This window comes from Ochotona princeps, chromosome 17, assembly GCF_030435755.1.
Source record: "Ochotona princeps isolate mOchPri1 chromosome 17, mOchPri1.hap1, whole genome shotgun sequence".
Lineage (NCBI taxonomy): Eukaryota > Metazoa > Chordata > Mammalia > Lagomorpha > Ochotonidae > Ochotona > Ochotona princeps.
In genome coordinates, this window is record NC_080848.1 from 39,847,715 (window position 1) to 39,874,952 (window position 27,238).

At 52.7% G+C, this 27,238-nt stretch overlaps 1 protein-coding gene across 2 annotated transcripts; it reads left to right on the top strand.

The window, feature by feature from the left end:
* The first annotated feature begins 1,350 nt into the window (after nucleotides 1-1,350).
* On the top strand, nucleotides 1,351-26,827 carry CTNS (cystinosin, lysosomal cystine transporter). 2 transcript variants are annotated; one of them, XM_058676090.1, is made up of 11 exons: nucleotides 1,351-1,445; nucleotides 11,438-11,516; nucleotides 12,623-12,707; nucleotides 21,284-21,387; nucleotides 21,474-21,605; nucleotides 22,188-22,287; nucleotides 22,381-22,500; nucleotides 23,333-23,503; nucleotides 24,844-24,961; nucleotides 25,218-25,332; nucleotides 25,607-26,827. In XM_058676090.1, the coding sequence occupies exons 1-11, from the start codon at nucleotides 1,385-1,387 to the stop codon at nucleotides 25,659-25,661; spliced, it is 1,140 nt and encodes a 379-aa protein (XP_058532073.1). In that variant the 5' UTR covers nucleotides 1,351-1,384; the 3' UTR covers nucleotides 25,662-26,827. The 2 variants fall into 2 exon arrangements, with proteins under 2 accessions (XP_058532073.1, XP_058532074.1); XM_058676091.1 differs by lacking the exon at nucleotides 25,607-26,827 and having other exon boundaries at nucleotides 25,218-25,548.
* The last annotated feature ends 411 nt before the right edge of the window (nucleotides 26,828-27,238 follow it).

Sequence of the window (27,238 nt, forward strand, 5' to 3'; positions counted from 1 at the left end):
CAAACAAATCTTTCAAATCTTTTAAGTAGATATCCCTGTCCCTGTGTCCCCATCAGGAAATTGAAGTTTCAGTCACACCCTCAAGTCACATAGCTAATAAATGAGGAGAGCAGGTGGGAGCCTGAGCTCTTGTCCCTAGGGCACACACATGCTCGGCCCATCTGTTCCCTCTCTGGCCTCTCACTTGTGCAACAGAAGGGCCTGGCTCAGTACCTGACCAAGGGAGCTGCAGGAGTGGAAGAGGCTTCATAAAACAAGTGACCTCTGCGGGAGGCCTGAAGCGCTTTACAACTTACGCAGGAGGAAGAGCCAGTCAGACAAAGCCCATTGTGGGGCAATGTGTTTATCTTGTTGCCCTCACAAGCTGCTAAATGTGTGTGACCATCAGTTTTTTAATGTGGGTTTTTGGGGACCTGGTGCAATGGCTCAACTGGCTAATTCTCTGCCTGCAAATGCCAGCATCCTGTTGGGGCACCAGTTCATGTCCTGGCTGCTCCACTTCCCTTCCAGCTCCCTGCTTGTAACCTGAGAAAGCAGTAGAGGATGACTCAATGTGTTGGGACCCTGCACCCGTGTGGGAGACCCAGAAGAAACTCCTGTCTCCTGATTTCAGATCAGCTCAGCCCTGGCCATCGCGGTCACTTAGGGAGTAAACCAGCAGGTGAAAGGTCTTTCTCTCTGTTTTTTCTTCTCTATAAATCTGCCTTTCCAATAAAAAATAAATAGATCTTAATTTTTTGCTTGTTTAAGTCAAGGAGAAGACACACAGATCTTCCATCTGCTGATTTGTTCCCCGATTTCCCATGCCACCCAGGCTGGATCAGACCAGCACTAGGAGCCAGGGACTCGATTTGGGCCCCCCCACACACACCTTGGGAGCCGTCCTCCGCTGCTTCCCAGGGTCTGCATTAGCAGGACACCTGCCCCTGTGGCGGTTTGTCTTATCGCTCACAGCGGGTCTGTCCTCCTGGGTGCCTTAACCTTTGTGGCCCTGGGGAACTTGCTGAGCACCTGTTTCTCAGTGCCCGTTTCACTTCTCCAGGACTAGAAAGGAACTGGTTTGGGGAAGAGGAAGGCTCCTGGGCCAATAAAACAACATTCTTTCTGTTAACAGGGTTACAGAAAGCAATTGAAGAAGGGGGGGAGACTGCGTTCACTTCCCCGGGGCGACACTTTACTCCATCCATGTGGCTGCTCGTTTCCCCTTCTGTCCAATGAGTCCGGGGGTCCCCATCTCTGAGATGGTGTTGCAAGGCCCATGAGGTCAGAGGTGGGAATGCAGGTCCTTTATGAGCTGTACCTGCCTGGCTCCGGGTGGCTGATGCAAGCTGTCCATGGACATGATGTTTGTTTCCCTTCTAGTTCTGCGACGTCAAAGAACACGATGAGGAATTGGCTGATGGTGATGTGTGTCCTTTTCTCCCTGAAGCTGGTGGAGAAATGTGGTAAGTTCAGTCCTGGATCTTGGGCTTTGTAAAGGGAGAAATGGTGGTGAGAGCCTGTATGCCCTGGCCTGGTGGTTGCCAAGGAACTGGCACTGTCCCGGCCACCTGTGTCTGTCTGCTTCCCCCCAGTCACATGGCTTTGAGGGTAGTGAGCCCGACCTTGGTTTGGGGTCTGGGAGTTTTGCAAAAAACCAGATGGTTCCATGAAGAATTGTTTTCTGCCCTGGCATCCCAGTTTCCTTTTCTGTATCACTAGAGTCTACTGTTTAAGTCGACCTGTGGGTCCCCAGCAGCCTGGGATAAATACTTGTGAAGAATGCTTTCTGGGCCTGGCGGCGTGGCCTAGCGGCTAAAGTCCTCGCCTTGAAAGCCCCGGGATCCCATATGGGCGCCGGTTCTTATCCCGGCAGCTCCACTTCCCATCCAGCTCCCTGCTTGTGGCCTGGGAAAGCAGTCGAGGACGGCCCAAGGCTTTGGGACCCTGCACCTGCGTGGGAGACCTGGAGGAGGTTCCTGGTTCCCAGCTTCGGATTGGCACGTACCGGCCCGTTGCGGCTCACTTGGGGAGTGAAACATTGGATGGAAGATCTTGCTCTCTGTCTCTCCTCCTCTCTGTATATCGGCTTTCCAATAATAATAAAATCTTAAAAAAAAAAAAAAAATCTTAAAAAAAAAAAAAAGGAATGCTTTCTGCCTCGCCCTGTGGGCTTGCTGAGGAAGGTGTAGGTTCTGGGGACACAGGTATCTCCCTCACCCCTCATTGTCACTGGTTCTGCCAGGCCCTGGCATCTACCTGGCATCCCGTTAGAGCCTAAGGAGCAAGGCACAGTTCTCCCACAGGGCTCAGGGTCACAAGGAACCAATGGGCCGTTGGCCAGGTTGGCTGCTCCAGAGAACACAGCTAACCGCTTTTGAAGCTTGCATTGTTCTAGCAATTATTCCACTGCCCAAGACGTTTCTAGAACTCCTTCACCAAAGAGCTTTATTTAGCACTGCCCGTGTTGATCACTAGTGTGGTTGCTATCAAGTCGTAAATAAAATTCCAGACTCAAGAGTTCAGGTAGGAAAAAAATACAACTCCTACAACAGTTTCCCAAGAGCTGTGAACAAAGACTGTACACTTAGGATCATCAGACAAGGACATCTGATCGGCCCTTCCGGACCTGTTAGTTACAGTCACACGTTGGCAGTTTCCAGGAAAGGGAAGGTCCTTGGGGCCCTGAGGCCCAGTGTTTCTCTTTAATGGTTCTAGGGCTTCACTCTAGCCCTGGGGGTCACACTCCCTGGGAGCAAGGCTGGAGTGTGTGTGTGTGTGTGTGTGTGTGTCTCTACATTGCTAATGCATCCCCCTAGGGAAGAGCAGCAAATACAGCAGCTCCAGTGAACCAGAGGGGGAAACTGAGGCACAGAGAGGCTAGCGGGCTTTCCCTGTCACGGAGCTAGAAGGTAACTAAGGCAAAACTGCGTAGGATCCCCACTCCATCATGTGGCTTCCTTTCCTGAGTGTCCTGTGAAGTCAACCAACTGCAACCACGTTTCTCACCTCCTCCTGTGCCTTTTGGAAGTGATCATCAGAGACCCTTAGCGAGAGGATTGCCCTTCAGAGACTGTTGTCACTGTTGGCTTTCAGTGGAATCCAGAGGTCTTAGATCTGTGGACAAGAACCTGGACCTTGGGCCATACAGCTCTAGATTTGAATCTTCCATCTCCACCATTTTTGACACCTCCTTTTGGAATTCTGTATTTCCTCATATGCAGAGCTCTCACTGTTGTCCTAATGAGACAGTGGAAGTTGAGGGGATAGCTGACTGGCAGACATGGGGCAGCGGACCGAGTGTGACAGGTGCTAGAACATGTAAGGTGAAAAAATAAAACCTGAGATGGTTGTCTCAGAACCTCACAACTCCTGGCCTGCCCCCCCCCCCCGACTTTTGGAGCTCTTCAGGGAGTGACTCAGTGGGTGGAAGATATCTCTGCATGTGCCTCTTACCTAATCTTTCAAATAAATAAGTAAATCTTATATATATATATATATATATATATATATATAAAATATATATATACTGCTTGGGCCTTCACAACCCTCATAACCCTAGAGTGCCTGGATGAAAGTCCTGGCTCAACTTTCTGCTAATGTGCCCCCTGGAAGGCAGCACGTACTGGCCCCAGTCGGTGGGAGACCCAGATGGAGTTCCAGGCTCCTGGCTTCTGCCTGTCACAACTCTGGTACAGGCATGTATGGAATACACCAGCAGATCAAAGATCTCTCCCTCTCTCTGTGTTCCTATCTGTCTGCCTTTCAGTAAATAAAAATAAACTTTAAAAAAACTTTAAGTTCATGAAGAAATGTAACTAAAAGGCAATTTTACTTTGGTGTGAAAACTGTGGAAATGACACAGTGTTTTCATCTGAGGTAATTTCGGTGAACTTGGTAAAGACCCGTTATACTTGCCTCTGACTTGGGCTCTGCTGCCTGTGGCTGTCCAACCCTGTCTGGACAGCCCCACGCAGTAGAAACGCTCTACATTGTTTAGTAAGTAGTGACAACAACAGGAAGTTTGTGCATGATCAGTGTAATAAATGCAGGCTTTTGTCCAAATGTTTTTTGTTTTTACTCTGGTTGACTGGTTACACAGCCTGCAGTTTCATTTAGAAGGGCTGCCTAGCAACTCAGGCAGTGTGGAATGTGTGTGACAACACTGCTACATGGTTACCCTTCCAGGCACTAGGTGAGATGGGACTGTTCTGTCCACTGTTTTATAGATGAGGCAGTGAGACTCAGCAGGTCCTCAGTGGCAGAGCTGGCCCTGAAGCACGTAACTTCAGGACTCAGGACCTTACAGCTGAGTGGTGCTGTCCTTTGGGGAGCTAAGTGAAGGGGAAATGAACCTCCCGTGGCCTGGTGCTTAAAAAGTTCCTAACCTCTTAAGACGCAGTCACCCTCATCCCTGCCCTGGTCCAGCCGTGGGGAGACAGAGGGGGAGAAGATGCCAGGCGTTGTTCTAAGTGCTGGCTTGTTCTTGTACCCACTTAGCTGGCATGATCCTCAGCTCCAGGTAAGAGTGAACAAGCAGGGACAGTAAGTCTGTCCTGGCAGCCGTCCGAGAGCTGTGAGTATGATCAAGGAGGGGCCCACCTGCCAAAGTGGCTCCAGCTCCTCTGCTGCTTGGCCTCTGCCATGGGCAGGGTGGGGACCCCTTACCCTGAGGAACCCCACCACGACCAGGCAGGCAGCCTGTGGGAGACCGCACTTCCACCTGCCATGCCACCTGCAGGGATGCTGTGGAGAAGGCAGCTTGCTGCAGGCAGAAACAAAGTGTTTTGAGAACAAACTGCCAGGGCTGTCTGTGTGCAAGGCAGCAGTCAGGGAAAAAAAAAACAAAGCCCTCAGAGGCAAGTGGGTTTTTTTTGTTTGCTTGGTTTGTTTTTTAATAATTACTTATTTGAGAGGCAGAGTTAAAAGAGAAACAGAGATCTTCATCTATTGGTTTACTCCCTGAAAGGCCACAATGGCTGGAGCTGAGCCGATCTGGAGCCGATCAGGAGCCAGGAGCTTCTTCCAGGTTGCCCACAAGGGTGGAGGGTCCCAAGGCTTTGGGGCCGTCCTCGACTGCTTTCCCAGGCCACAAGCAGGGAGCTGGATGGACTCAAGCCAGTGCCCAGAAGAGATGCTGGCACTGCAGGTGCGAGCCCCAGATGGTGTTGAGATATCCGAGGTCATTAAAGAGAGTAGCAGCAGCAGCCAGGGAAGGACAGAGATGAGCTAGTGCCAGGAGTCAAAGTGGAGACTGTAGAGATAATGCTGGTTGACAAGGTCCCCAGTTGGCAAGGCCAGAGCCGCGGGCAGCACATGGCCCTAAATCTCCTCTCTCCAGGTGTGGAATGACCCACCTGAGGCCCTCCTGGCTGGGACGATGATGGGTCAGCAGACAAGAGCCCCGCCTCCCCCTCTCCCCCTCTCCCCCCCCTCCCCCCTCCTTCCCTCCCTCCCTCCCTCCTTCCCTCCCCCCTTCCCCTCTCCTTCCCCTCTCCTTCCTCTCTGCTTCCTCTCTCCCCTCTCTCTTTCTCCCCTTCCTCTCCCTTCTCTCTCTCTCTCTTGTGTGTGTGAACTTTGTTAGCCAAGGTTATGGGCAGAATAAAAGTGAATAATGTGTGCAGATGACTGTCATTACCCGTCACTCCCTCTTCAAACACTGATTAACAGGAATGCTTGGAAAGGAAGCAAACTGAATGAGGGGACTTGGTATCTCCAAGAAAGAAGAAAAGCTGTAGTCTGCAGTCTTCGAGTGTAATGGTTGACTTACCTGAGACGAAAAAGGAAGCAAAATGATGGCTTTTTTTGTTTTAACCACTGACCTGACCCCCTGTAGAGCCAATCTCCCTCTTACCAGTTTTGGATTTCTCTGTTCTTCCTGTGTCACTAGGAAGTATACAGCAGCTTGTTTGCTGCTGTTCCCGAGTGTATAAAGCCCTGTGGGATCTTGGTGCACTGCCTAAGTAAAGCTTTAGCTGTCCACGGTGATGCTCAAGGATATTCTTGTCTCTTAACAAGGCGTTCTTGGTACTACACACAAATGTCCTACCTTCTAAGCACAATGAGACTCCAGGATTACAACTACTTTGGTAAAGTGTATTTAGGAGAATGGGAGTTTTATACGTTTCCTGTCTGGATTCAAAATAGATTCAGAAGTTTCCAAAATTCAAAACTGCTTCAAAGTAACTATGAGTTAACATTTTGCGTGTTCTCTTTAAAAATGTTTTCCTCTTAATTAAGAGGCAATTGAGGGTTGTTTGTGATGTAAATTAGAGGAATCAGTAATAAAAAAGATTTCTGTGTATTCATAACTGACCTAGATAACAAAGTTTTATGCATCTGAGAAAAGTCTTTGTTTTCTGTTACCTCTATTGAGTTTGCTTTCCACAACTTAAAATGCTCCGGTCTAACTTTTACGTAGACCAAATGGTTTAAACCTTTCTTTTTTTTTTTTTTTTTTTTTTTTTTTTTGCACATTTTTTTAATTTTTGGCAGTCTTTACATAGTTAATTACAGTAAAAAGGTTCAGGGGCTACAGGGAAGTGGGTAGGACTATTATTTCCATATTGTTTCCTTCTTGTACCTGACGTAAAGGGGGATATTGAGGGAGAAGCCCCACCCAGTTTCCCACCCACATGCTCTGAGATACTTGCTCAAGTGGTCCCGGTAGTACACCAGTTCTGAATCGCTGCCAGTTTCACCACTCCAAGCATGATGAGGTCGTTGAAGAATTCACTGATTGATATAGTCCATCATAGGGTCTTCATTTGCCCAGTATTTTGCTGCCAACATATAGCTGAGGTGGTTGATTGTCTTGTTCTTTCTTCTGTCTTTTCTTGGCTAGGGTTCTGAGTCCAGCAGTTCGATTGGGGAGATCCCCAAAGAAACTTTCAGGTATTCCCAGACCAGATTCTTGTATGTTCTAGCAAGCACAGGGCCCGGCACAGTCCATCGCCCCAATCAGCTGGTGGTTGCAATTGCTGGGTTGGTTCTGTTTTCAGTCCCGACTTCCACTGGAACCAATGGGTGTTGCAGTCCAGTCTGGTTCTGCCCAACACTTACTCGGCCTTCACATAAACCAGTGGGAGCTGCAGCCTAGTCGGAGTGACCCACAATAACCCCCACGAGGCCCGCCTCCTACCGTGGTTTGCCAGTATGTGTAGCAGACTAGTCCAGTCTGTCCCACATCCCATTTGGCTCTTGTACTTGTCACTGGGTATTAAAGCTTAGTTCCATCTAACCAGCTCAACTATCCAGCCCTCACGGATGCTGTTGAGTGCTTCTCTGTCTAGCCACACCAGCCCCCGTCCTAGTTTTCATGCCCTCCCGAGGGAGTAGTAACCCAAGAGGGAGGAACCCACTATTTCCCTCCCGGGTCTCTCTCAATCCCGGTTTATGTACTCTTCAGGTGGTTCTGTGTTTTGACTTGACAGAATTAGCCCCCAATGCCAGCTTCTGCCAGCTGTTGCTGTGGCTAAGCCCAAACAACCTTCACCCACTCTAATTTATGCTTGCAGCAGCAGGAATAATCAGCCCAGCCTGGCTTTTCCCTGATCTAGTCTGCATGCAGCGCTCAGGTGTTGTAGCTCTGCTTAGTCTGATCTGTCCCCATCCCAGCCCACGCTCTCCAGTGGGAGTAGCTGTCCGGTGAGGGGACCAGCCCCTTAATCCCCCTGCCGGCTCTGCCTCCTCCCTTCCCGGTTCTCACATGTGCTGGTTGGGTGCTGCGGTCACATCCAGTACAGGCAACCTCACCCGGCATTCTATATTGTGCACTGGTTTTTGCTGCAATCGAACATGGCTCAACCCACACTCTGTTCTGGTGTTCAGATTTGCTAAAGGATGACATGAACTGTTTCAGCCTGGTCTGCCCCTGACCCATGCCAAATGTGTGCCAGTGGGAAACTTTCCATGGCCTATTCTGGGCTGTTTGCTATCATGCTTCTTGCGCTTACCTGCAGGGACTGTGTCCTGTCAGAGGAGTTGCCCAGGCTCCTCCATCTGAACCCTTCCCAATGCCAGATTTTGCGCATACCAGGGGGTCCATGAGCCAGCCCTACTCAGTTCACTTCCTGTCCTAGCAGGAACAGTGGCTTTTCTTGGCTGGCTTTCAACCCATTCTGGTTTTTGTTGTTGGATGTTTCAGCCCAGCCATGGCTCGTCCATACCCACATACAGGTCACACATGGCTCAGTAGGGGCAGACACCTAGCCTAGTCCATCCCATATCTACCCTGGTCCTCCAGAACACCAGAAGGTGTTGGAGTCTGGCCTGGCCTGGTGCATCCAATCCCAGTCCACACTAGTGCCACAGGAGACTACAGCTGTTTCCTGGTTAGAACGCAGCCCCCATTCCAGCACATGCGCCCCTTGGTGGGAACCTCAACCCAGTTAGGGTGTCCCCTTAGCTCCCCAGCTGGGCCTGTTCCTGGCCGTAGATCACGCGCCTGCCAGTGGTTGCTCTGACTCAGCTTGGCTCAGTCCCTCACTTGTCCTGGCCTCTGCCTTAGACACTGTGGCTTAGCATCCTTGACTCACGTAGACCAGTAGGTGCAAGAGCCTAGCTTGGCATGACCTGTGCTCCATCCTGGTTTCTAGTTTCGCTTGTAGGCTAAGGTTTGCTCAGTCCTGCCCAGTACATCCCGTTCCATTGCCAATTTACACATTAGCCAACTGTTGGAGCTACTTTGCCCAGCTTGTCTGACCCCAGGTCTGGACCACATGTTCACCACCGGGAACTATGACTCGCCAGGAAAGTTTCCCAAGTTCCTCCACTTGATCCACTCCCCGACCCAGTTCTCATACATGCCAATGGGTTTTAGGCCAGTGCCCTGCGCAGTCTGGCCTTCCATTTGGCCTTGTATGAGCTGGTGAATGTTGCAGCCCGGCCCACCCCACACCCTATTCAGGATGCACATTTGGGTGCTGCTGCCTTGACCAGCCCAGAGTGATGTCGGTTCCTTTACCTGTGATTGATGGCAGGCTCCTTGGTCACACCTAACTTAGTCCAAAACCACCCAAACTCTTGGGTTTACCAATGGGGCTAGAATTTCCACAGGGTCTGGCCCACACATCCCGCACAGAATCTACCCCCACATATGGTTCTCGAGTGCTAATGTGACCAGTCTCCTGATCCATCATCACGTCAGGTGAAAGGATGTCCTGCTGGACAAGCACCGAGCCTTAGCTTTTGCATGAACTGGTATTCACCGCTCAGCATTGTTACAAATTCTTCAAAGGAAGAGTTACTGCCATTGGGAATCTTTAGGATTGACTCAGATCCTAGAAGCACAGTGGGATCAACCTGGAGCTACCTAAGCAGCGATTCAGACAACCAATACCCCAGAGCTCCCCGGCCGGGCGGCCAGCAGGCAGAGCCTGGTGCCAGATGACGCACTGGCCACCCAGGGACAGCTCACCATGTGCACATGGTGGCTGGAGTCTGGATCCGAGCAGGACACCCCATCCTGGAGCCCACCAGCGGCCTCCCAGCTGCTGGAAGTTTAAATCCCCAGGCCCGAGAATTCTTTGCATCTAAGGCTCTAAAACCAAGCCTTCAACTCTGAGGCTTTCACCTAAATCTCTGGAACTCTCCAAAGCTAATGCTGTAACTCATGTCTGTTACACAGGACGAAACAATGAAATGCCTGCCTCCCAAGACCTCTCAGAGGCAAGGGTGTGCTTAAGATAACAGGTTCAGATGTCAGAGGTCGTTAGGGCAAGTCACCAACATCCAGAGAAGCTGGAGATGGGCCAGTGTCAGAGCAGAAGGCCCGGGCAGCAAGCATCCCTCAGGTGGTTGGGCGTGTGTGTGATGACCCACCTGAGGCCCTGCTGGCTGAGACAGTGATGAGTCAGCAAACAAGAGCCCTGCAGGTGGATGATGCTGACATGAAATGTGGTTCCCCAAATGAATGAAAGCTGCTGGGACAGGCATGGAGTTGTTCCCTGTCTCTGTAAGAAGAACCCTCTGAGGGCCTGGCGGCGTGGCCTAGCAGCTAAAGTCCTCGCCTTGAACGCCCCGGGATCCCATATGGGCGCCGGTTCTAATCCCGGCAGCTCCACTTCCCATCCAGCTCCCTGCTTGTGGCCTGGGAAAGCAGTCGAGGACGGCCCAAGGCTTTGGGACCCTGCACCTGCGTGGGAGACCTGGAAGAGGTTCCAGGTTCCCAGCTTCGGATCTGCATGCACCGGCTGTTGCGGCTCACTTGGGGAGTGAAACATTGGATGGAAGATCTTCCTCTCTGTCTCTCCTCCTCTCTGTATATCTGGCTTTCCAATAATAATAAATCTTTAAAAAAAAAAAAAAAGGAAGAACCCTCTGACTGCTGCTTTCAAAGAAACCGCTGCTATCTGTATCTTCTCCTTACTTGTCGCCGCCTCTTCAAACCCTGGTTCATGCTGCACAGGTTGCAGCACAGCTAAGGAATGATTAGGAGCACCACCAGAGAGCTGAGCCAGGCCCAGCAGTGCAGGCTAGAGGCCAAGAGACGAGATGGTTCTTCCAGGAGGTGTGTAGGCAGGGGCCTGAGACGCTGAATCAGACAGGGAAGGTTGAATTGATTGGGTCACTTGAAGTTCCAACTTGAACACCTAAAATTTCAAACCCCAGCTCTTCATCTCCTTCCTTTGAAGGGTCTGGAGGAAGGGAGACCTGCGCCCTGCCCACGTCTCTTGGCCTACAAGGGTCATCTTCCTCATTGTTAAAGCACCCATTTACCTTTTGGGTGCCCCTAACCATTCCTGAGCTAACCATGCCTTCTAGATTCAGAAGCATGACCTCTAGGCCATACACAGCCACATAAGGGACGCAGGAGCAGTGATACAGGCTGGCCTGGCATGGGGCTTAGAGATGGGGTGGAAGATCAAGTTGCCCAAAGGGTACAGGAAAATGTCCGAGAACTACTTAGTTGATCTTGTTTTACGCCCAAGGTGCTCTGAGATGGAAGGCCCAAACCTGCCTCCGCGAGGGCCTCATTGGCTGCCTTGTTCTGAGCTACCACCCTCATGCCAAGATGAAACCCAATACTGGCCCAGGTTAGGAAGGGAGCCCAAAGGACTTCATCAGAAGCAGATGAGCTGGGCCCATTCTGCCTCTGAACAGAAGAGATGCTGTGCGGTCCATCTGCAGAAGTGGCTTGAGTCCCCCTTGTGCAGACCACAGCTTGAAGTTCCTGTGTGGTCGCTTTTGGGCTCCATGGTTCTCTCTCTCTCTAGACCCTTAGAGCTGCTGAGGAAGCACTGATGTTTGCTGCTCTGGCCCATGTTGACCTGTATCTGTCTTTGACAGCATATGAAGAAGGAATATAACAAGAACCTCAGTTTCCAGGGCCTCCATGTCTTTGCCTAGGCTGTAAGGTGGTCAGGGTTCAGATGTCGGGGGCCCTTGTCCCTGATTCCCCTTGCTGGCCTGAGTTTTCTGACCCAGTGACTCCCATTACTGATTTGTGTCTTTCCAGAGTCCGCCAGCGGCCTCATGGTTCCTCCTGTCGTGAAGCTGGAAAATGGCAGCTCAACCAACGTCAGCATCACCCTGGGGTGAGTTCCTAGGCCCGGCTCTGTCCTCAGCTGACTCCTGGCTTGGTCCATTCATAGTTTAGACATGACACTCTTACTTCTGAACTATAAGACAAGCCGTAGGGAGAGGAGTGACCAGCCTCAGGCTACAGAGTCGGGTCCATCTGCCTGGCCCATGTGGATGCCACACCTTGCAGTAGTCCTTTCCCAAGACTCCACACATTTGAGGGGAGTCCTGAAGGGCAAGGGGCGAGGAGCTGAGCTGCTAGTCAGCTCTCCAGAGCCACGTCCGAAGATGGAGATGACCACATTGCACAGTTCCCACTCATGCGATGCTCGGGCTCAGCCTCGTCTCCCTTGCTGGCATCTGGTGGCTAAAGCACAAGGTTCCACCCAGTGCAGACCACACAGCCCACCTCTCCCTCTGTGCCTTAGCTGCTCTGTCCTACTCTTGCCTCCAAGCCCACAGGACACCCCAAAGGGAAGATCTGGAACCCTGTCCTATGTGATTGGCTTCTCTTGCCTTCCCTCGCCTCCTCTGGGAAGGCTGATAAACCAACACTCAGGCTCTTAGGCCCCCCCTTGCAGGCCTACCACTCCCCTCCCAGCTTCCACCATCCCTGCATGATAGCGGCACCTAATGAGGCTCCCAGGTCATCCTGCTCTTTTCCAAGTGAAAGCAGGACTTGAAGCCCCCCTGTGAGGCTCCTGGAGGTTACCACCAGCCAGCCATGTCCAACTTCTCTAGTCAGACCTCCCTCCCAGTTTGCCATGCACACAGTGCTTCCCCAGGGCCCTCGATGTGGACAGCACAGAGTGGGATCTGAGATTGCTCTAGAAGAGCTTTCCCTTGGAGCAGGGAACCGAGATCCTGTCCACCTCCAGGAGCCATGTTGATCATTCACAGCCAGTTTGTCCTGCCTCAGACTCTCACCTTACTCTGGTGGGACTGCTGGTCCCCTCATTCAGAGATGATGCCTAAGGAGCCAGGAATGCCCCAGGGCTGAGCACACAGTATTTCCCAGCGTAGCTGCTGGAGAAGTGACGGCGCTGCACAGAATCCAGAGGGTTAGGGGAGGTCTCGGTGTCCAGCTTCGCAACACTAGCCAGACTGTTGTCCCCCGCAGGCACCCGTTACATACAAGCTTGGTGATCACTCTAGAAGTCACATTCCATTCCAAAAATGTCACCATCCTACAGCTGCCTGACGAGGTAAGTAACCACTCCTCACTGCTGGATAGGGCAGTGCTGGGTGACTATGCCCGTTTCAGATGGAAGCCTGTGGGAGTAGTTCCTCAGGCCGTCTCATTCCCCTCCGCCTAGGAATCCGAGCCTTTGGCTCTGTTCCTCTCTTTGGGAGTGAGCATTCCATGCCATGCAGATGGGAGAGTAAGAAACCAGAGGCAACTGGTTTTTGAGAAAACTGGAGAAGACCTGTTAAACTAGTTCTTCATTCTTTTAAGTACCAGTGTGTGGGTATCCTTCGAAAACTAAAACTCACATTCTTTTAACAGCAGTTCAACTTCTAGGAACCTGCCCTGAAGAAATACCTGCCCTTGAGCACAAGGGTACCCACTGCAGTGTTGCCATAGCAATCATGTAGCGCCAGCCCATATTCATTAGCACTAATGGACAAATACTTTATGAAACTTTTCAGCATAGTTTTCAGCTATTAAAAAGAATGAAAAACATTAAAAAATATATAGATTGGAGTGAACATGTAACCTAGTAGGTAAGCTGCACACAACTCCCCCAGCATACCTGAGTTTGTGTCCCTGCTAATGCAGGCCCTGGGAGGCAACAGTGATGGCTTCAGCCGTTGGATTGCTGCCCCTTCCGTTGTAGGCATTTGGGGAATGAACCAGCAGGTGAGGGTTCTGTCTTTCAAATTATTTTTTTAAAGAAAGGTTCTGAGAATGTAGCCAGCGCTACAGTGGTTCATTTTCTTCTTTCCTTTTTCGTTATTTTTTGACAATCTTTACATAGTTGATTGGGGCACAAAGGGTCAAGAGCTACAGGAGAGTGGGTAAAACTGTCATTTCCATATTATTGCTTTTTTTTCTTTTCTGTATCTGGGGTAAAGGGGAAGATAAAGGGAGAAGCTCCACCCATCCTCCCACCCATCCCAGGTCCCCGATGTGGGGCATGCTCCAAGGGTCCTGCTCAAGTGGTTTTGAGAGTTCAACAGTTATGAATTGCTGCCAATTCGCCCTTCCAAGCACGATGAACTTGCTGCAGGATCCACTGGTTGACACAGCCCACCTTAGAGTCACCGTTTGCCCAGATTTTCACTGCCAACACATGGGTGGGGTAGTTGATTGAGTTGTTCTGTCCTCCATCCTCTGTTACGGTACCAGGTTCTGATGGACTGCAGGTTCTGATGGACTGCCATATTCTCCACGTGCTCCTGGTTGTGCTGTTCACTGCTCTGTCAGAGCCTCTGAGGAGGCTCAGCTTTGACTCTTGCACTTCGTGGCAGACCATGGAACCTGAATTTCTCTGCATGGTTGGGGCTCTGAGTCCAGCAGTTCAGTTGGAGGGATCTCCAAAGAAACTTTGTCTGAGGTGATCCCAGACCTGATTCTTGTGTGTGCTTGTCAGTACAGGGCCCAGCACAGTCTGTCCCCCAGTCACCTGGTGGTTGCAATTGCTGGGTCATTTCTGTTTCCAGCCTTGTCTTCTCACGAACCAATGGGTGTTGGAGTCCAGCCTGATTCTGCCCAGCACACACTCGGCGCTCTCATAAACCAGTGGGAACTATAGCCTAGTTGGAGCAACCCACAATAACCCCCACGAGTCCCACCGCCTTCCCTGGTTCCCGTGCTTCTGCAAACTTGCCCAGTCTGTCCCACATCCCATTCAGCTCTTGTGCATATCAATGGGCATTGAAGCCTAGTTCAGCCCAACCAGGCCCACTATCCAGCCCGTGTACATGCTGGTGGGTGCCGTTCTGTCCAGCCAGGTCTGCCTCAGTCCTGGTTTTCATGCTCTCCAGTGGGAGTGATAACCCAAGAGGGAGGTGCCCACTGTTTCCCTCCTGGACCCACTCCCGGATCATGTCCTCTCCAGGTGGTTCTGCCATTTAACTTGACAGAATTAGCCCCCAGTGCCAGCATCTGCCATCTGATGCTGCAGCAAAGCCCAGCCAACCCTCACCCATTCTAATTTATGTTTGCACCAATAGAGACAGTCAACCAAGCCTGGCTCTTCCCTGATCTGGCTCACATGAGGCACACAGGTGTTGTAGCCCTGCCTGGCCTGGTCTGCCCCCATCCCAACTCACACTGTCCTGTGGACGAGAGGTAGGCCTTCCACATTCCCCCTACCAGATTTACCCTCTCCCTCCCTGGTTCCTACATGTGCTGGTTGGGTGCTGCAGCCCAGTCTGGTATGGCCCGCCTCGCCTCAGCATTTGCCAGTAGGTGCTGTAACCTGGCCTGGCCTGGCCCACTCCAATTCCAGCTGATGAGGGTTACAGTATAGCCCAGCCCAGCATGCACCCATTCCCAGCTGTAATGTGCACTGGTATGTGTTGCGACCATACCTGGCCCAACCCTCACTGTTCTGGTGCTCAGATTCACCAGCGGGTGATGTGAGCTGGTTCAGCCTGGTCTGCCCCCAACCTGTGCCAAATGTATGCCGCTAGGTACATTTCCCTGGTCTGGTCTGGGCTGCTCCTTATTGTGTTTCTTGTGCTCACCTGCAGGGACTGTGTCCTGCCAGAGGAGTTGCCCAGGCTCCTCCATCAGAACTTCTCCCAATGCCAGATCTCGTACATACCAGTGGGTCCATGGGCCAGCCCTGCTTAGTCCACCTCCTGTCCTAGCAGGGACGGTGGCCTTCAACCCATTCCGGTTCTTACTGTTGGATGTTTCAGCCCAGCCAAGCTGGTCCATACCCAGACACATGGCTCAGTAGGGGCAGAGACCTAGCCCAGTTCGTCCTACATCTACCCCGATGCGTCCAGTCCCAGTCCACACTCGTGCCAGGGGAGACTGCAGCCATATCCAGACTAGAATACAGCCCCCACTCCAGCCCCTGCACTCACTAGTGGGAACCCCAACCCAGCTAGGGTGTCCCCTAGCTCCCCAACCGGGCCTGTTCCCAGCCATAGACTGTGCATGCCAGTGGTTGCTCTGATCCAGCTGGACATAGCCCCCCACCTGTCTTGGCCTTTGCTTTAGATGCTGTGGCCTAGCGTCCCTGGCACATGCAGACCAGTCAGTGTATGAGCCTAGCTCAGCATGACCTGTGTTCCATCCTGGTTTCTAATTTTGCTTGTGAGCTAAGGTTTGCTCTGCCCTGCCCGGTGTGCCCCCTTCCATAACCAACCCATACATTAGTCAGCCATTGGAGCTACTTTGCCCAGATTGTCCGACCCCAGGCCTGAACCATGTGATCACCAGCGGGAGCTATGACCCACCAGGGGAGTTTCCCAAGTTCTCCCACTTGATCCACTCCCACACCCAGTTCTCGTACATGCCAATGGATGTTAGGCCAGTGCCCGGCATAGTCTGGCCTTCCATTTGGCCTTGTATGAGCTGGTGAACGATGCAGCCCAGGCCACCCCACACCCTATTTAGGATGCACATTTGGGTGCTATTGCCTTGACCAGCCCAGAGTGATGTCGGTTCCTTTACCTGTAAGTGATGGCAGGCTCCTTGGTCACACCTAGCTCAGCCCATTACCACCCCAACTCTTGAGCTAACCAGTGGGACTAGTATTTCCACAGGGTGTGGCCCACACATCCCCCACAGAATCTACCCCCAGTAATGGTTCTCTCATGTGCTGGTTAATGTCATCTCCCTGCCTAATGTGACCCGTCCTCTGATCCAACAATCTGTCAGGTACTAGGACCTGGGCCTACTAGACAAGCCCCCAGCCTAAGCTTTCACATGGACTGGTATACGGTGGTCAGCATTGTTCAGTGATAACAAGCTCTACACAGGACTCAAAAGTAGGCTGGTATATCACTTTTACCCATAAAGATTGTGTGGTCTCTCTCCTCCAAACCATCAGGTCTCAGTACCCTCGCTTACCTTCAAGGAAAAATTACTCTGTCGTGGGGAGTCCTTCAGGATTGATTCATGACCTGCAAGCACAGTGGGCTCAACATGGACATACCTAGACAGCAATTCATACCCCCAAAACTCCGGAGCTTGCCGCTGGGTGGCCAGCAGGTGCAGCCTGGTGCCAAATGGTGCACTGGCTGGCTGGGGACAGTTCACTGCATGTTTGCAATGGCAGGAGTGAGGGCCCTAAGCATGGAGTCCAACCCAGCCCAGGACCTCCCAGAAGCCAACAGACTGCTGGAAGTTCTCCTACCCAGACCCAAGGTCGCACCCTCCTGGTCCCACCCACGATGTTGGCGGCAGGTGGAGTCTGGGCCTGCCCTGTTCTCCACCGTCTTTTTTTTTTTTTTATAGGAAGAAGTAGAGACAGAAAGATCTTCTGTCCTTTCGTTCACTCCCCAAGTGGCTGCAATAGCTGGAGCTGAGCTGATCCAAAACCAGGAGCCTCTTCTGGGTCTCCCATGCAGGTTCAGGGTCCCAAGACTTTGGACCATCTTCCACTGCTTTCCCAGGCCACAAGAAGATAGCTGGGTGGAAAGCTGGGTCACAAATTGGCACCCATATGGAATCCTGGCACATACAAGGCAAGGATTTAACCACTAGGCTACCATGCTAGGCTCCCTTAGGTGATTTTCTAAGACCTTGCCACCCAGGAAAGCCATCTGTGATCAGCAACCTTGGCCTTGCCTAATATCCTGGAAATGCAGACTCCCAGGTTCCTTCTTAGACTTACCGATTCAAAGTCTGCAAGTTGGCAAGACCCCCAGATGATATGGGGCCACATTAAAAGTTGTGGGCTTTGTTTTGTTTTCTTTTGTTTTGTCTGAATTACAGAGAGAGGAGGAGAAACAGAAATAAAGATCTTCCACCTGCTGGTTCATTCCCCCAAGTGACTGCAACAGCCAGGGCTGAGCCAGCCAAGACTAGGAGCTTCTTCCAGGTCTCACAGGAGTGGCAGAGACCCAACAACTTGGACCATTTCCCACTGCCTTCCCAGATGCATTAGTAGGGAAGTGCATCCAAAATGGAGCAGGCAGGCCTTGGATCGGTACCATATAGGATGCCAGGGTTGTAGGTGCTACCCCACAGTGCTACCCCACAGTGCTGTCCCTGTGAAGCAATGTTCTGAGACACTGTTGGTTGGGTGTCATTTACAGAAACCAGTACCAGTGGCCTTCTGGTATTATAGAAACTATCTGAACCTTTTCATAAGTTTTTTAAGTTTATGTATTTGAGGGACTCGTGCAGTAGCTCAAATGGCTAATCCTCAACGTCCAAGTGCAGGCATCCCATATGGATGCCTGCATCAGTTCGTGTCCCAGCTCTTCCACTTCCCATCCAGCTCCCTGTTTGTGGCCTGAGAAAGCAGTCAAGGACAGCCCAAAGACTTGGGACCCAGAAGAAGCTTTGGCTCCCAGCTTCAGATCTGCTCAGTTCCAGCTGTTGAGACCATCTGGGGAGTGAACCAGTAGATGAAAGATCTTTCTCTCCTTCTCTCTATAAAAATCTGCCTCTCCAATAAAAATTTAAAAATTATATATTTGAGAGGTGCAGAGATAAAGAGAGAACTACCGTCTGCCGGTTCACTCTCCAAATGCCCGCAGCAGATGGGGTAGGCCTGGGGCCACAGTTGGGAGCTGGGAAATGCCACCTAGATCTTCCACATGGGCAACAGGGACCCACTTTACTGGAGTCAGCAGCCAGAAGCAGGGATTGAACCCAGGAACTCCAACACCTATTCTTGCTTTATACAACCATCTGTGTGTCTTGCTTCTACTTTACAAAAAAATCGAGCTAGTTTCCATTCAACTATGAGAAACAGTTCATAGGAAAGGGAACAACTCGAAGCCTAATGGAGTCATTAAAAATAGGAAAATAACTGCAACTCACGATAATTTCCAGAGAACTATAGTTCAGAATGGTAGCTGTAGTTAATAAAGTGTTGCGTGCATTTGTTTGCCGCATAATGAATGCTATTACATTCAACAACGGGCCATATGGAGAATGGAGGTTCCATAAGATTCTGTCCCCTAGTGACATTGTGACTGCCCTAGCTTGTATAAGTACGCATTGTGATGGTCACACAGTTATGAAATTGTCTAATAATGTATTTCTTGGATTGTATTCCCTGCACTAAGCAACATATGACTGTACTTGAAAATTGCCAGGAGATAAGTCTTCAATGTTCCGAACACAAAACAATGATAAATACACGGGATGGTAGATACATTGATTAGCTTAGTATTATCATTTCAATGTAATGTGCATATCAATATTACATGGTCTGCTGTAAATATGTGTAGCTTATTTGATGCCCCAGGAAAGCTGGAGGCAGAGCAAGGGGAGATGACTGCATAAAGCAGGCCACGGGGCTGAGGCCTGGCAGGAGCCCCAGCTGGTGGCAGAGAGGGACTACAGGCTCTCTGCACCCTAGCAGGTGACCAGCACTGAGGCAGAGTCAGTCTCGTAGTGTGCAACCTAAGATCTATAACTGCAGCATTGAGAAGAGAGGCAGCAGTGTCGAGCTAAGGGGTCCCCTGGTGAGCACCATACCCCATGGCCTGCCCCATAGGCTCAGACCAGTGCGCAGGAGGGCCATTGGTTCAAACAGCAGATCTGCCAGTCTCTCAGCCTGATCCCCCACAAACAAACCTTGTAAATTCTATTATTTTATTTGAAAAAGATTGTCCATCTGCTGGTTCATTCCCCCACATGCCCATAATAGCTGGGACTATTCCAGGCTGAAGCCAGGAGCCTGGAACTCTACTCAGGATTCCCACATGGGTGCAGGGAACCTAAGTTCTCAAGCCATCACCTGCTGCCTCCTAGGGTGCACTTTAGCAGGAAGCTGGAGTCAGAAGCAGTGCCAGGAGTGGAACTCAGGTACTCCAAGACAGGGTGCAGGTCTCAGGGGGTATCTGAACTGTTAGGCCAAACACCACCCCACTCTGTAGTTCAATTTCCTTTAAATATTTTAAGATTTTATTTACTTGAAAAGTATAATTGCAGAGAGGAGACAGAAACAGATCTTCCACCCACTGGTTCACTCCCCAAATGGCTGCAACAGCCAAGAACGGGCCACACTGAAGCCAAGAACCAGGAGCCTCTTCCCAGGTCTCCCACATTTGTGTACAGGGGCCCAGACATTTGGGTCATACTCCACTGCCTTCCCAGGCGCATTAGCAGGGAGCTGAACAGGAAGTGGAACAGTCAGCAGTCAAGCAGGCACCCATTTGGGATGCAGCATCTTGGGCAGCAGCTTTACTTAATATCACCATGCAGGCCCCAGAAGATTCAACAGTAAGAGTCACACAAACTATTTGTATCAGGTTAGCTTTTTGGGCACCACCCTGCCTCACTGGCTCCTCTCCAGTGAGCTCAAACCCCCCGCTCATCCATGCCTGTACGCACTAGTTAGAACTTGAAAGTCAGATGGTCTGGGAGCCATGTGTAAGGATCTTCACCCAGACACTTCAGTTTCCTCAGTAGACACAGGGTTAGGGATGCCCATTTGACAGCAGCCTGAAGACTAAAAGCGGTAGCAGATATAACTGATCTAATGTGGTACCCAGCACTTGGGAAACATTCCACAAAGGTAACAGTCACGAGCATCTCATTCTTCTGCCTTGTACTGATTGATTTCTGATTGACCAACTTTCTCCCACCCTAATCCCAGAAGTGATTTAGTGGCCACTTGCAAGAAGGCCAAACAGTGTTACAAGGAAAATCTGTTGGAAAGAAGAAAAAGGCAAATGATAGGAAGATAAAAGGGCCAAAAGCAGGTACATGTCATGAAGCTGCCCCTTGCAAGACATGGGCCACAAACCAGGCTGCATTGCTATGACAGAGCCTTCCAGTGTTGAGTGCTGAGACATCAAGAAAGCAGAGCTTGTGGGTCCTCGTTGAAGAAGCTGCTGCACTCTGATGAGCCGTGTGCCTGCAATAGGGGTATAGGGTGGGACCCAGCAGATTTCCCAGGGAGCAGACAGGTAGAGGGCGGAGAATATAGTTTGATTTGGTAGATGATACCCCCTCCCTGCCACTCCGGGGGGATTTGAGGAATCATGTGTTGCAGAAGGCTACCACGCACTTGTGCTCAGAACAGAGCCTTAACTAAACACTGGGAAGAAATGAGGACAAGAACATTCTCCTTGCCAAGTGTCTGGTGCATGCACTCGGCAGCCAGGCCAGCTGTGGGGCAGATGTCCTTTTGTGGCTGTTGAGAAGCCTAATCCTACTGGATGTGGTGGTGGTGGCCATCAGCCTAGTGTAGCATCATGGCAGGCACTCAGCCTGCCGTGTGCCAGTCTGTCTTCTCTGACCTTTGTGGGCGTTGTGGTATTTGTAACAGACCTGGAAAGGTAAGTAGACGTGTTTGTTATTCTCTTCTACCAGCCAGGCTGCAGCCAGAGTTTGGATAACTTGCCCAACATTGCATGGCCAGTGAGAAGAGAGCCACTTCCATCTTCTCTCGGCCTGGGCCCAAGCAGGTCCTGAGGACTAAGCCAGAGCTCTGTGCAGGAAGTCTGACACAGAGGTGTGGGGATTCAAGTTTGCTGGCCTGCCTGGGATTCTGCTGTGGTTAACAAGCTCTTGGAAGACAGGAGTGATGTGCAGTCTGTCCCTTATACCCTGCAGGACAGCCCGGAGCCAGGCATGTGGTGGGGCCCATAGTTACTGCCTGTCACCATGGAGTCAACTGAGTCTTCCTAACAGGTGGTGGTGCCTCCTGGAGTGACCAATTCCTCTTTTCAAGTGACATCTCAAAATGTTGGACAAGTTACCATTTACCTGCACCGCAACGATTCCAACCAGACCGGGTAGGCTGGCCTCCTGTGTGCTGGCAGCCAGGGGCTGTCTCTGGAAGCCCAGCCTCCACTCACCCCGGCCCCTCATTCCTTCCTAGCCCAAGGATCCGCTTCTTGGTGGTCCACAGCAACACCATCAGCATCATAAACCAGGTGATCGGCTGGATCTACTTTGTGGCCTGGTCCGTCTCCTTCTACCCTCAGGTGATCAAGAACTGGAGGCGGAAAAGGTAACCTGCCCAGCTTCACGTGGAGGCACCTCAGGGTGACAAGAAAGGGACATTCCAGCAAGGCTGCAAGCTTCCCCCTCTGCCCACCCTTGCCCTGATGGGAGAGCCGTCTGTGAGCAACCATGTCAGTCACACTTCCGGGCCTGTCCCTGCCCAGTCCAGCCTCCCTTCATGAAGGCTACTAGATGGCCTTCTTGGTGAAATGGAGAGTGGGCTGGGAGGGAGGTGGTCCACCCTAGAGTCGGTTCTGCCTCTGGTCTAGACTGGAGAGTGTGAGGCTGTGGGCCAAAGCCAGCCCATCTGTGTCTAGCACCAGCGCAGGGCTGGAGTTGCATCTTCAGCTGCAAGGGCACAGGCTCCCCTGCAGTCACCCTGACCACACGGGCCTCTTGTGACCGAGCAGAGCCAGGGGTAGGGAGGGGGTTGTATCCTAGCTGCAGGAGACCTGAAGACTTCCCCCGGGATGGGAGGCAATGAGGGCACCTGTCCTGAGAGGGTAGGGGTTGGAGAGCAGGAGGGACATGCCCCAGGGCCCCTGGCCTCATCCTGTCTGGCTCTGTCCCCCCTCTTCTGCCCCTACAGTGTTGTAGGTCTGAGCTTCGACTTCGTGGCCCTGAACCTGACAGGTTTTGTGGCCTACAGCGTGTTCAACATCGGCCTTCTCTGGGTGCCCTACATCAAGGTACAGCCATGCCCACCCACTACAGCCCCCAAGCCCCCAAGCTGCTCCTGGCTGGGCTGTCCCTCACAGCCCAGCCTCTCCCTGCTCCTCCAGGAGCAGTTTCTGCTCAAATACCCCAACGGCGTGAACCCGGTGGACACTAACGACGTCTTCTTCAGCCTGCACGCAGTCATCCTCACGCTGATTGTGCTTGTACAGTGCTGCCTGTATGAGGTGAGGCGCCAAGCCCAGCGGGCACTTGGGAGTGAGGCATCCAGAGACAACTGGGGCTGAGGCACTTGGTACCATCCAGGAACGAGGGGAGTCCCTGTCAGAAAGGGCAAGCCACTTCCCATGGGGCAGGGATTGTGGAGGCCAAGGGAAGAGCTGTGAGCACCTGGGGATACTAGGTGCAGGTGGACAAGTGGGAGCCTGTCAGGAGGGGCCCATGTGCTAGGCCTTGTTGCCAAGGAACCCCGTGGTGACAGCAGTATTTCCAGCACCCTGTGGTGTGACACATCCCTGCCGGCATCCCGGTCACACACTGCTCTTGGGCTATCCGCTTTCTGAGCCCTCCAGGTTTCTCTCCCCTTCCCATGAAGCTGAGGTGCAGGAGGCCCACATCAGGGCTGTGCCGGGAAAGGCAGGAGTGCAGGGAAGGGCACATTTCAGGGTCTGGGCTCTCTCTGGGGAATGGCTGGGCAGGTACAAGGTCCCGGTCCCCAAAGTGGGGGAGTCAACTTCCCAGCACTTGCTCCTGTGTAAGCTCTGAGAGCACATTATACACAGCGGGAGCAGGAGAGGCACAAACGGGGCTGCCCAGGAGACCCTGGTGATCAGAGGGGGTGGTTCACGCTGGCACCGGGGCCCCGCGGCTACAGGCCCAACCTCTGGTCCCAGTCCAGTGTGAACTTGTTCTGTGTCCTGGCTGGGGCTGTCGATCTCTGAAATCTGTCCCTGTCCCCTCCACGGGCTCTGTGAAGGTCAGACTCCAGCCTCCAGCTCTCCCCTGCACCCCACTTTCTAAGCCATCCCCTCCTGAGTCACCTCACTCTTATCTACCCAGCGAGGCGATCAGCGTGTGTCCAGGCCAGCCATCGGCTTCCTGCTGCTCTCCTGGCTCTTCGTGTTCGTCACCATGATTGTGGCCGCCGTCGGGGCCACCACGTGGCTGCAGTTTCTCTTCTGCTTCTCCTACATCAAGCTCGCAGTCACATTGGTCAAGTATTTCCCACAGGTACTCACAAGGCCTTCCTGCACTTTCACCTAGTGACAAGGTGAGAGCTGAAGTTAGAGCACGGGACAGGGCCCCCAGGAGTGGCAGGGCCACCCTAGCAAGCACTGCCTGTACAGAGGAGTTCTCGGGGGAAGGCCGCTGGCCTCTTCCCGTGTGTTCCATCCCACTCAGACCCAGGGACTTAAAGTCAAACATGTCTTCCTCCTTGGGACACAAGCTGATTCCCACCCATGACCTCATCCACCCCAGCCTAGTCCAAGCAGGAAAGCCCACTTCTTGGCTCCCTCGGCACTGGGGGCTTTGGGCCCCAGAGGCTCAGGAAGGAGTGTTGGGCCCACACAGGGCTAGATCTGAAGGGTCAACAGGAGAAGAGGGTGGTCAGCCTGTAGGAGATGCAGGCAGAATCACAAGGGAGGCAGCAAGGAGCCATGGCTGGCCTCGCAGTGTTGATGTCATTGGAGTTGAGGAGGGTGGGTCAGGTCCCAGGAAACATGGGGGGCGGGACTAGGCTGGGGTGGATGAGGTCACGGGTGGGAATAAGCTTGCTTCCCAAGCAGGAAGACATGTTTGACTCTAAGTCCCTGGATCTGAATGGGATGGAACACACAGGAAGAACAGGGTAAGATGTTGGGGGAAGTGAGTTCTCAGCCCCAAGGTTAGGAAACCTCCCCCAGGGAAGACAGGAGCTGGCTGGCAAGGTCTGGGCCTGCAGGGGCAACAGAAGGCATAGAAGAAGGTGAGGGCAGTCAAGGCCAGGGCCTGACTGAGAGAAGCCCAGAGCTGCCTCTCAGGCTGTGGCAACGGAGGTGGCATCTGTCAGAAAACCAGCCAGACATGGGGCAGAGGCAGCAGGAAGAAGGGATGTTCCAGCTACCAGCCTGGCCAGGGCTATTAGCCCCATACCACAAATGGGGAAGTTAAATTTAGCAGAACTCAATCACTTGTCCAAGGAGGGAACTAGGATGCCACATGGGGAAGTGTGACTCCTAGTGGGCATTCTCAAGCAGCACTGCATGGTACAGGCTGAGTAAGGTGGAGGGAGCCCACAGCAGGTGCAGGTAACTAGCACACAGCATAGCATGGTCCACAGGGGAGCAGGGCAGAAGGCAGCATCGCCATCAGAGCTGGGAGGAGGGTGTAGGCTTGCTGTGCCGGCGCCAGGACCACCCAGGCTGTTCCCTTGGCCAAGGCCTATCAGAGCCCAAAGGTCACTGTGTTCCCGGAAGCAGAGGCTGGGCACACGCGTGGGAGGGATGAGAGCCACTCTTGTTTGGAGCGGCAGTCACAAGGCACACACGGCCCTCACTGCCTGCCTCCCTCCCTCGGTCTGTCTGGTCCAGGCCTACATGAACTTTCGCTACAAAAGCACCGAGGGCTGGAGCATTGGCAATGTGCTCCTGGACTTCACCGGGGGCAGCTTCAGCCTCCTCCAGATGTTCCTTCAGTCCTACAACAATGGTGAGTCACTCAGAGGGCTGTGGGCACGGAGAGGAGAGGGGGTGGACTGGCTTCTGGAGACCCACCCCCAACCTGCAGCCTCAGATTCCAGGCCCATCCCAGCCCCCTAAGACTCTCCCAGGGGGCTCTATAGCCAAGGATATGTAGTTTTCTGGGCAGACAGGGACTCCACCTCACCCCATCCCTGCCCTGTGCTCTGGCTGCTCCTGGAGTTGTCGGTCTTAGAACTAGATTCTGTCCCTCTGACTGTTAACAGACCAGTGGACCTTGATCTTTGGAGACCCAACCAAGTTTGGACTCGGCATCTTCTCCATCTTCTTCGACATCATCTTCTTCATCCAGCATTTCTGCTTGTACAGGAAGAAACCTGGGTACGACGAGCTGAACTAGCACCCAGGGACATGGTGGGGAAAGCCCGGCCAGGCCCAAGAGTGGGCCAAGTGTGCAGTAGAAGTGTTGTCTTCTCAGGGCCAGATGGCTTAAACTTGAGCCAGCCCGCCTGCATCCAGGCCCAGCCTCTGGGACAGAAGCATGCCCGACTCTGCTCAGAAACTAAAAAGCCAGCCCTCAGGCGGTCATCCACAGGCCTCACTGGCCACCCCTGGCCCTCCTGCGTCTTGATGCACCATCTCTGTTTTCTTTAAGGCTTCAGGCGGCACCCCTAGGTCTGGCAGCCGTCTCACGCAGGACTGGGCACTGAACTTGCCACTGGAGGCCATGCCCCAAACTGGGTGCTGAGCCTGCCGTTGGAGGCCAGTGCTTTGGGACGCAGCGTTGGAGAGCTGGCCTCGCAGTCAGGAGAGCCCAGGGCGCTTTGCTGCCACCTGACCCAGTAGCCAGGCAGTGGCTGACGGACTTGGAGGTGCTGGGACTGGGACTGCGGGATTAGGTCTTGGGTTACTTTCTCTCAAGGCCACACCTCCTGACACTTTCCACCTAACTCAACTTCCTCCACTGTGGGAGCAGTGGTCCAGCCAGGGCCCCCAGGGAGTACTTCCCAGCCCCGAAGTGCCCACCAGTTGGTTTGGAACTGGACTTGGGACAGGATCCTCTGGCTCTCTTCCGCCCAAGGCAGCTTATCACTAACTCCTTCCAGATTTGGGGAGGGATATTTCCAGAGGCTGGCTAGCTCTGCCCTCTCTCCTACCTCTGCTTTCCCCCCCGCCCAAGAGTCTGAGGGGGGACCCATCTGAGCATCCCTTACTGCCCTGCTGGACACTGTCTCCACCAGTCTGTGCCTTAGGACCCCTGAGGCCCATTTGAGTCTTGCTCAGGGCCCCTGCCCTCAGTGCTCCCCAGAGCCTGCCCTGAGACCACCTTGGGGCTGTAAGGAGCCTTCAGTTAGAAGTGGAGCCCACCTCACTCAGTCTTTGTGGGTGCAGCCCAAGCTGTTCTTCCTGTGGTAGGCAGGACTGGAGGAAGGTCAGAGGTGAGGCGGGCAAGTCCCCAGGGAGGTGCCTTGAGCTTCTCACTCCACTCTTGTTTTTACTAAAATACATTTGCAAGGGGGTGCCCTTGATTAAAACCTGATGTGTTTCTTTTCTGCACATTCCGGAGTGCTTGTGAGCTGGCGAAGGCAGGAGCAGGGCCTGCAGAGCCAAGGCCTTGGGGCTCAGGGAGACCCCTGCCACCTTGTGTAAGGCAGTGCATGGGCTGTGAAATGCGCAGACCCCACACCTTATCCAGAGGGGCGCCCTCCCAGGTGGTGGTGCAAAACACCTGCTCAACTCAAGGCCAGGTAGGTAGCACAGGTACTGTGCCCACCACTGGAGCCATGGTGAGAAGTGGGGTTGGGTGAGATGTGAGGGGTGTGCTGCTGCGGAGCCCAGCCCTGGAGGTCGTCTTCTGTGGGTCCTTATGCTGGGCTGTAACACGTGCCAAGAAATATTCCAGTCAGCAGTTTTTATATATGGTTTAAAAAATTGCAACATCTTGGCTTTAAGAGTCCAGTCCAGCCGTGCCACGTGGACCCAGCAGTAGCCACACCTTCCCAGGCCAGATCTCAGCCCCACAGGACATCTGGGGGTGTGTCCTAACTGGGACATTTGAGTGTGTTTCCCGTGAACCCCTGGGCATGTGACGCCTGTTCCAGGTGGGAGCTGACATGGAATTACACAAGGTGCGTCAGAGGAATTCAGGGCCCGCTCCTGGCTCCCCTCTCCAGTCCAGTGCGGCTGCTCCCACAGCTGTGGCCCTTCCCCAGCACAGCATGTTCCCACTGAGGCTCTAAGGTCCTGCCAGCCGGGCTGTCCCAGCAGGAAGACCTGGAAATAGTTG